Genomic DNA, 10467 nt, shown 5'->3' on the forward strand with positions numbered 1-10467 from the left:
CATGCTTAGGAGATAAGCCAGAAAGAGAAAGAAAAATACTGGATGGTTTCACTCATAGCAGGAGTATAATGGACCAGGTGGAAAATAACGAAAATAATGAACAACCATATACCAGAGACATTTTGTGGGGGTGGAGTGGGGAATGGGATCAAAAACGGGGTGGGGGGAGGGAAATGCACGGGATTATGGTGATGGCACATGGGTGACTTGGTGATGGGAAACCCGCGGGGATTACAATTGAGATGGAAAAAAAATGTACAAAATGATGTAAAAATAAACTTCTGTAATAATAAAAAAAATACAGATTTTGATAGCAAACCAAAAAAAAAAAAAATACCTGCTGTAATAGCTGTGCAGAGGCTTTTTATCAGATTAGTATTCCAAGTGGTAGCACTGCAGGGACAACTAGGTTAACTAACTAACTAGCCCGCACCCCTCACCAGAGAATCAACCCATTGCTACTGACTGGCCTCAATCAGAGGTGATGAAAGGTGATAATCATGGGCTCAGGAATATCTAGGGTCCTGCAGGCAACAGGCAGCCTTTTCATTACAAGATCCCACTTAGGCATAGGGAGCTCAATTTTCCAAAGGCAAATCTATTTCTGGTTATATGCATATTACCTTTATATAGAGCAGGTAAGTCTCCTTTAGCTTTCACATTTTGAACCTAAAGTTGCCTAGTATAACAAAAGTAAACCTAACTCCTATTTACTCACTAAGCTGCCAGAGTTCCTAGTAATTTTTCCAAAACAAACTGACTAAAAAGGTCGCAGCTCTAATTAAAAAAATGTTTTTTTAATAAAATTTTCTTTTCACATTAAAAAAAAGATTTGACATATAAAAATATTGTTTGTTCATAAAACACACAAAGTATAATAAATCATCCCAAAAATCACATTCTGGGGACCACACACTATTTGTATCTAGACCTCTGTGTGCTGGTGTGCACTGGTACATCTACTGAAGTAGAGTGCTTCTGACTCTCACATCTCTAAGTCTGCCTTGTGTTTTTGGACAGGTGCTGCTCCCCCTTAATTAATCCCAAGACATTTTATTTATCTGGATTAGTTTATTTGGATTCAAATGTAGACACTGGAATATGGCATAAGGGAACAGGGACATGAACTTCAGGGGGGGGATATTTTCATTTTCTACTTACTATTCCAGCTAACTTATGTCTAACAATACCTTTAAAAACATAATTAATTTGACTGAAAATATGTGATGTGCAGACACCTGTTTTAAATTCTACACTAAGCTTTTCACCAATATTTTACGCACCTGGCTCAGCATTTAACCGGCAGCTGTTAAGGAATTCGGCTGAGAAATATATATCAACATCACAGAAAAACATCAAGACCTCTCCCTTGTCCCAAGCTCGGGCACCCACATTTAGTCCTCGTCCACGATTAAATTCTTCATTCAATGAGACCAAGGTGTAATTGTGAAAATTAGACTCACTATGAGGAAAGCACATACAACAAATGATAAGTCCTACTTAAACAACTCTCTTCCTTCAACATGACTTACAAACTTTTTATATTTCACATACTTTTATGTTGATTCTACATTTACACAGGGAAAGGAAATCATGAACTTCATGTATATGTTCATCATCAGGGACAGTTACATACCCTAAATGTCCATATTTGAGGTAACATGTAGGTAGTATGAGGTTAAAGTGTTGAGGAGCTAATGCCCTTAAAGATCTTAAAAACCTATTGGGGAGCTAAGATGTACACACATAAAAAAAGCCATAATGTCTGGTAATAAATAATGCAAAGATACAAAGATGTTCTTTCCAGTTCTTAAGGTTTTTGCTCAGATGGCCCCTAATCAGAGGGCTCTCCCTTACTGCACATGTGAAACAGTTCCACGCCATCTCTTTAATCTCTATTACCTGTCTGTTTTCCTCAGCACTACCAGCAGGGATTTTGTTGAATACCATGTGCACAGTGACTCTCATAGAATAGGAAGTCAATAAATACTTGCTGAGTAAATGAACGAACAGTTCTGAAGGGGAAGAAACCACTTTACTGGAGTTGAGAAGATGTTAGAGCTGGAATTTAAGTTACACCTTGGTTAAAACCCTGAATTCAGTGGTCAGTCTAATTATTCTCAAAGGCAAAGACATAAGAAAGTAGAAAGCATTTTAAAGGTCAGGAATCTGAAAATCAGACTGAAACAGAGGGCTCTTAAAGTGGGAATAGTAAGAGAAGAGCAGAAAAATGTCAGACTAACAGGTACACCTTCCATGAGAAGCTGAAGAGCTTGATGAGTGTCAAGGAGGAGTTGGGGTTTTCTCACCAGGCATTGATTCTCAAAGGGAAGTCACTAGCACAGGCACATGGCAGAAATAAAAATCCTCAGACCTCATCCCTAACTCCTGAATAAAATGCTGTATGGAGTTAAACACATGTCTTAATAAGGCATGCTGAATAGTAAAGCTGGACTAGGCTATAGCTATAACAGGACAGTTTTGGATTAAAAGAGGAACATTTTAGGGAGATTAATTTTAGAAATTTTAAAATGTTATTTGCACATTTAGTATACCTGTACATTCAGGTATAGGTATACTTACTATAGTATAGAACTGGAATATGGAAATGGAAGCTAAAGCACTGCACATAGTCCATGTTTCTGTGTACCATGCTCTCCTTATGAGATATAATCTCTGCCTTCCACTAGGGAAATTGCTGATAATAACTCATATTATCCCAGCACTGGGTAGAGGTACTAATCAAAGAATATCCCAACCATAACAATTCCTAGGGGTGGGGACCAGATTCAAGCTGGCCCAATCACAACTACCCCCCCACCACTGCCATCCCACCTGGGCATAGTGACTGGCTCAAGAGTGGACATCTGGGAGAAAGCTCTTTTCTTTCTGATGGCAAAGCTGAGTAGTGAGCTCAGAGTCGCCAAAAGCCATATACCTCGTCTGTGGAAGAAACCAATCTGCAATAGGAGAATGAAGTGAACATGCAAAGAAAAACAAGACTACAAGAGAATTTTGATGGAATTCAAGTTTCTGGTTACATAATATCCTGAGATAACAAAGCTGTTTCTGGCTATAGTAATCTTTAATTTGGGGAGTTATCCTTGATTAAGTCTTGATTAACACAAGGATAACTTTAATTTCAATGTCAGTGCAGGCACTAAGCAGATAACCTGAAAATTACAAGGTAAGAGAAGGAAAAGAAATGGAAGGAGTGGGGGAAATAGCTTGAGTGGTAGCAACACTAAAGAAAGGACAGAGAAGAGGTAAGTAAGAACTGATTAAGTGGTGGCAAAGAATGGGTGAAAGATGCTGCTCTCAGATATCAAACTTGGAGGATTATGACAATGATCCTAGTCTGAACCGAGAGAGTGTCATCACAAGGAGGGATTACCATAGGAAAATGTTTTTATGCACCACAGCTGAGGGAGTCCCTCTGGGATAGGAAATGAAACTCCCTCCTGTCTCTCTGCCCAGTCCTGTTCTAATCACCTAGTCAAGACTCCTGAGTAGTATACATGGATCATAATTGGTGGGACTCAATGCATGTTAAACACCTTGAAGGGAAGGTCAGCCAAACCCACTCTTAGGGAACAGCCACAACTGGTAGAAAGGAAAAGAAGCAAGGAATGGATACAGACTTGGTGTGTCAGAAAGACAACCAACTTGTTATCTTACACTATAACGTATTTCTATTCACAAAATGTTTACATTTTATAAACATAAGAGGAACATTTAATAAGGAAGTACAGGTTAGATAAAAGTGATCAAGGAGGATGACAGAAAAAGGTAAATTTGGCAGTTCAGATCATAACTTTGGGCCCCTAAGTTAGAGATGAAAAGGCTGAGAAGCTACATCATTAGTAATAAGAGTATTAAGGAATTATTAAATCATGCATTCAACCCCCTGAGCACCTATTGTATGCCAGGTGCTAGAGGAGTTGCTTGGTTAGAGAACCACTGTTCTGTGAGGTTTAGCTGTGACAGGGAAGAAACCTAACAGCTGCTATCAGTACTGTAGTTAGGTGGGAGTTTCTTATGGATGGGGGGGGGGGAGACATAACCATCATTTGCAGGGCAAAAAGAAAGAACTTGAGAAATATGGGAAAAGAATGGTGACAAGTCAAAGACAAGCTCAGGAGATGTTATCAAAGTGAAGAGATTAGATTTAATACAAGGGAAAGAATTAACAGAAGGAAATACATGAAAGCAAATATTTAGAAGATGAGTCGGCCACAGAATGAGAGAGCTCTTACATGTCGTGTTATCTGCTAAAAGATTACAGGGAGACAAGTAACTGAGGATTACATGAGTGACCACAGGGATGAAATGAGGAACTTACTATGATCACCTCACATGATGAGTGAGCTCTTAAATAGCAGCTATTTCATTTATATGTGGCATACAAAGAAAACAAAGGGAGAAACAAAATCAGCCAAAACAAACCCTAGAAATCTGACTGTAGAACTGACATTACCAGAAGGGGAGGGGTCCAATGGACAGTAGTGGAGGATTATGGGTGCCTTGGGGTGGGTGTGGTGTACTGACATACATCTGACGATGTGTGAAGCTATACTTCTGAATCATATACAGTGTAATAAACCATTACTCTATAAAACACACCAAAAAAAAAAAAAACCCCAAAAATAAAATCATTAAATATCTGAAGTTCTCCTTCTTCCCATGCTATATATAAAGGAATTCAATGTGGACATGGCTCACCAACCTTGTGACAGATTCTAGGATAAACTTCACTTTAGATAAGCCTTCTTTACCAAAATATACCACAGTGAGATGAATTCTCTTATCCTGATGAATACATACATTCCTGAAAGAATTGAAAAATAAAGTTCATTCAATATTTAAAATATTAGGCATTGTTAATTCAGAAAGTAAGCACAGCAAAGTATTAACAAGAAAATAAATAAGACATTACTCATTTAGAACAAAATTGCATGAAGTTTTGCATACATGTAAAAGTAGAAAATACTGGCACATTATAAAGTAACACAGCAATCCTGTAACAACTAACAACCCTCATGTCCAAATGAGTGCAACCCTCAAAGGACCATGAAAACAGCTGCCATATTCTAAAACATTTTTTGAGTACTGCTTTCAGAAGCAAGTAACAAGCTATTCAAGGAATTAAGTCCAGTCAGTAAACAAATATTACAGTTTAGGATAAAGAGATGTCTTCAGACTGGGTACTTCCAAAAACTATACCTATAATTAAGGAATAAATATAAATATTTGCCAAGACTGAGATTACCTGTTGTAAAGAATAATGTATCACTGAAAGTAACCCATGTCAAAAGTCATAAAACCTCTATCTTAAGATATGTGGATTTTATTGTACAAAAATTATGTCTCAATAAAGTTGTTTTTTTTTTTTATCTAGAAACATTTATTTTGTAGAAGAACTGGGGTATAGGCCAGAGGTGCAGGGGGTGAGAGGATTCACCAGAGACAGAGTGGAGTACAGCACAGGTGGATTTACTAAAATACACTGCTAAGGGGAACAACAGGTAAGACAGGAGAGGTCTGCTGTACCATATGTGGATTAGCTCCCTGGCTGGGGACTGAACTCAGGCTTGGAGTGACAGTGCTGAGACTTAACCCTTAGGCCACTAGGAAGGACCCTCAACAAAGCTTTTTTTTCCCCTAAGGAGCACTTGGCCAAATTATTAAAGTAATGAAAGTTACCTGAAGTTCTGCATGAACTGTGCAAATGTTTCAGTTCTTCCAGCAAGTGGCACAATGATATTAATAATTGATCTAGTTATGTCAATCATCTCACTCTTCACTTTCATAAGGGGTCCAAAAGGGCGGAAGAGAGTCACATGTCTATATTCCATAAGGTCTGCTTTCTTGAAAAAGAGTTCATACTGTGTGCCCTTATCTCTCTCGGTACGATAATAACCTAAAAAGAAGAGTTAAGGACAAAGATGTCTCTAGGACAAGTTTATAAATTCAATGTGAATACACATTTTACTCAAAGATCAAAATATAAAATCAGGCTCACAAGGCTAAAAAAATGTGAAACTATTTATTCCTGCTACAGAGTCAGTAACAATTATTCCTTTAAAAACAGGAATTTTTTAATAAAAATTCATTGCTCTTATATTATTATTCAATCCATAAAATATGCTTTAAATAACAATGATTCTCTTTTTACATGACTCTTTAGCTAGTAGCCAATCAACAGTGACTATTTGATAAAAATAAATTACTTCTAGAAATATTAAATTCTAGATCTAAGATTCAAAATTTCTAATGCTCAGCTCAGCTCAGCTCAACAAAAATGAATGCCTTTAGTCTTTTAGTATAAAGAGGGCTATGTGGTCCCAGTTTTGAGGAACGGTCATTTTACTAAGGGAAATAGAAAAATAGACACATAAATAATGGTAAACAGTGACTGATACAGACAGACAGGTACATATACATACATACCGGAGAGTGTAAATAGTGATATGAGATGCCTTTGTCAGAAAAGAAAGTCTACTGCGAATCTGATTTTGTTTTTTTTTTTTAATTTATTTATTTGTGCATACAGAACTGGGGTACAGGCCAGAGGCTCAGGGGCGGTGAGAGGCTTCACCAGAGACAGAGTGGGGAACAGAACAGGTAGATCAACGAAGTACACTGCTGAGGGGAGCAGCGGGTGGGCCAGGAGAGGTCTGCCACACCATGTGGTCACCTCCGGGGCAGGCGGGGATCGAACTCATGCGGAAGCGGCTTTAGATTCTCAGTGCTGTGCTTTAACCCGCTGCGCCACCAGGGAGGGCCACGAATCTGATTTTTAAGTGTGACACTCAGCAGACAGGTTAGGTATATCAATATCTAGGTATAAACAGTGAACAAAATAGACCTGCTCCTACTTCTTCCAAGGCTTAGAAACTAGCAGGAGCTACAATCAGGAAGATGGCAATGCCGCACACTAAGTGCTCTATAAGAGGGCACACAGGTATGTCACCAGCGTACACAGTGAGCACTGCTATCTCTATTTCTTAGAGATGCCTTTCTTGAAGAAGTGACATCTAAGCTGAAGTCTGCAAGAACAGGAATTACAAAGATGCTGTCAGTAATTATTTTTTTGTGAGGGGAGTGACACAGAAAATGAGGGACAAAGTATGCTTCATGCAGAGAAAAATCCTGTAAGTGACAGAATCCAAAAACAGTTTTAGGTTAAGTAAAAGCTGTAGAATATAAAATTGGCATAGATTCCTTTCTTTTGAGGTAGATGTGAAGACATGTTACACCTGCTACTTAGTTACCTTACTTCCTCTGCAGCTCTCTATTCTGCCATAAACTACAAACACAAAGTGAGAAGACAAAAGACTGAGCTTACAGCAAAACTAGCAGTTTCGAGAGAAACAACCCATCAAAACTGGAAGGAAGTGACAGCAGAAAAGAGGTGACTACAGGGAGAAGGCAGCTGAAATGCCACAGAAAAGCATGATTTCCCTGATAGGCTAGAAGGTAGAGCTTTAGAGAGAGCATATGATATCCATGATTTGTGGTAAAAACCTAAAATTACACATATTGTATTATTTGTGGAATCATGCAAAGAGAACTTTTAATAAAGATTTACATGCAAAATGGCTTTAAGTCTGCAATTAAATACCTAGTTGGGTATGAGGATGGAGATGGCTAAGGATCTGCAATTATTCCTATTTTTTATCAACCAATAAATACTTTAAATTTATAGCAGTGTTCCTCAGTTTTTTTTATTCATACCTCAACCTGATATATAAAAGTCCTATGCCCTTTCTTTACTTTTCCAACTCTCAATTAAGCTTTTCAAAAACTATCTATGCCTCCTTAATGTTCTGACAAGTGCATTTCTTCCCTCCAAAATACAGAATAAACACTGTTAGGTTTTTTAAATGGTTTAAAATATTGAGCCTTAGTAGGTACATTTAAAAAAATGTTAAACAGGTATATCAAGATCAGATAAGAGAGGAATGTAAACACATACACATGCAAATATACACACAACGTAAGACCCCTTCTACTTGTAAGTTCAGATATTTTTCTATTTCCCTGATCCTTATCTCTATTTTATTATAATCTCATTAAAACTTTCCCCCCAAAAAACAAACAAAAAAAACTTTTCCCCAAAAGCCATTTCAAATTCTTGGTGGAATGAAGTGGGCAAACATAAATGTTTTAATACTGCGAGTAACTGACTTACATTCCCAGCATACAATAGCATTTTGTCATACCAACAATTAACCAACACATCTTTCAAATTACCTTCTATGAAGTCATTTTCATTAAATATCAGTTTCTCTCCAAGGGGGCCATCCTCATCTTCCTGTTCATCATCTTCATCAGGATTATTAATGACCTCCAGGCCTGCTTCAATAACTTCTACCAATTCATCTCGTTTGTCTTTTCTAACTGGCTTTTCCTCAGGATGGCGAGTGAGACCCATTTCTAACTGGAATACTTTCATTAAAGTAAAACTTTCAAAGGGAATGACCCCATATTCACTAGGTAGTTTGGCCCCTATGCTAACTTCAGCTTTGTCAATTTGGGAATGAAGAAATTCTAAGAGATCACTAGGTGCTTGCTCTTTGTTGACTTGATGGTTGGCGACACTGGCTCCTATACTCTTCCTCTCTTGTAATGATCTCATCTTCTCACTCATCTCCTGTAATTCTTGCTTTAACTGGGCAATTTGGCGTTTTAGACTGGTTGCCCTGGTTTGATAATGCTCTTCTTGCTCTTGCAGGAGGGCTTGATAATACTCTTTACCATAATTTTCCCCAACGACACCGGGAAGAGATGCATTTCCATCAGTCTGGGGGGCACATTCCAGAAGGTACAAAAACAGTATCAGACTGCAGAGTAAAGCAAGACCCAACAGCAGCCAGTGTGTCCGGGTGTGAAGAATCAACCCTCTTCTAGGCATTCTTATTAATGTGGACTTGCCTAATGAGATATGTTCTTTGTTTGCTCATACCTTTAGCAAAAGATTATCCAAAATTAAAAACAAAATCAGACTTCCATAAAAGGTACCAAAATGATTTCTGCTGTAGCTTAAAAAATTTCTTCTTTCAGCAGTCAAAACTACTTGCAGAAATAAGAAGCTATGTGTACTTTCTGTTTTGTGATCATGATATCCAAAGTAAAGAAATCTGATCTATAGAATCAAATAAAATTCCATTATCAGTGGTGACTTTTCTGAAAGAAATAAAGCAGACTCAATCAGAATTTTGTTTCTTTAAGCATATAAAATTGTTGTCAGCTTCAGCAAACTTAGTTTTGTGGTTACCAAGTGGAAAGCACCATGAAAGTGCTAACACAACTTAGAATATTCAGTAAGTGCTGGGGAAAAAATATTAAGAAAAATATCTTAGAAAACACTAAAATACATGTAATACTTTTAGCCAGAATGGCTACATATCCATAACCTCGTCAGTGAATCTAAGAAACATGAAATTTATATTTAGCATAACTTATGTTGCATCCTACCATTCTCAAATTAATTGAAAATTGTTGCTTATGATTTTTAAAAATTTAAAGTATTTAAATTATTTATTTTCCCACTTACAGCTTATCATCATTTTGGAGGTGAGTTCCTAAAAACTGTTTTTGTTCTATTGAGAATAGCCTACTAAAGAAAGAGATTTTCTTCCAGTTTATTCAACAAGTATTCCACTTCATTAATTTCTATGGCTTAGCTCAGTCAATCCAAGAACCTTAAAGTTAAGTGGGGGGTAAAAATAATTTCAAAAGGTCACAGACATCTGGAAAACATATTAAGAAACATTTCTACATCCCAAGTTCTGCAGTAGATTATTTGGGCATTAGATCACATAATTCTTTCCACTGTATTACACAGCAACAGATTTCCTACAAGTCTGGAAAAGTCTGGAGTCTATACAAAGAAAAAACATGAATATTTTAATATTTATATGCAGGGAAAGTTTTAAAAAAATTTATAAATGTACAAAGTTACATGATACTATTAATAACAAAACCAATTATATGACTACTCTCATAATCTGTCTTTCTGAATCAAGATCCTTAACGCTACAAAAAGAGAAGGTTTAATGTAGGAGACAAGAAGCAGGGAGGCCTGCAGTATCGAGAGAAGACTGCCAGTCTAACCAAGTGTTTGTCAAGAAGGATTATGTGATACGAATGAAGGTTTTACCACATACATGGTTTCTGCAAGCACAGAAGAACCTGAGGAAGATCACTAATGAATATCAGACCTAGTCACATTCTCAAGTGATTAGAAAGTCTGTTATTTTCTGTGAAAAATGCTGCAATATGCAGCTTTTTTGGTGGCATTTATCTATATAACATGTAGGATACATTCAAACTTCTTAACACTATTTGTTGAATCACAAACCACTGAATTCACTATTCTTAGCCACTTATTACTTTAGTTAACCCAATGATAAACAAGAACCTTGAAAAATGTAATTCACTAAAAGGGAATTACTATGACAG

The 10467-nt window shown here is 37.1% G+C and overlaps 1 protein-coding gene across 3 annotated transcripts in view; it reads right to left on the reverse strand.

Moving 5' to 3' along the window:
* Positions 1-9190, reverse strand: part of CSGALNACT2 (chondroitin sulfate N-acetylgalactosaminyltransferase 2) — a 29265-nt gene extending 20075 nt beyond the window's left edge. The window contains exons 1-4 of one of the 3 annotated variants that reach the window (XM_004680910.2): positions 8257-9190; positions 5704-5920; positions 4727-4828; positions 1284-1462 (exon numbers count right to left, since the gene is read on the reverse strand). In XM_004680910.2, coding sequence (XP_004680967.1) covers positions 1284-1462; positions 4727-4828; positions 5704-5920; positions 8257-8917 — 1159 coding nt within the window. In that variant the 5' untranslated portion in view covers positions 8918-9190. Of the gene's footprint in view, positions 1-1283; positions 1463-2835; positions 2918-4726; positions 4829-5703; positions 5921-8256 lie in introns of those variants that run through there. The other 2 variants (XM_012723906.1, XM_012723907.1) reach the window with 2 other exon arrangements.
* Between the last annotated feature and the right edge of the window lie 1277 nt (positions 9191-10467).

The sequence above is a fragment of the Condylura cristata genome, unplaced genomic scaffold (assembly GCF_000260355.1).
Source record: "Condylura cristata isolate star-nosed mole 26May11 unplaced genomic scaffold, ConCri1.0 scaffold00011, whole genome shotgun sequence".
Taxonomy (NCBI): Eukaryota; Metazoa; Chordata; class Mammalia; order Eulipotyphla; family Talpidae; genus Condylura; species Condylura cristata.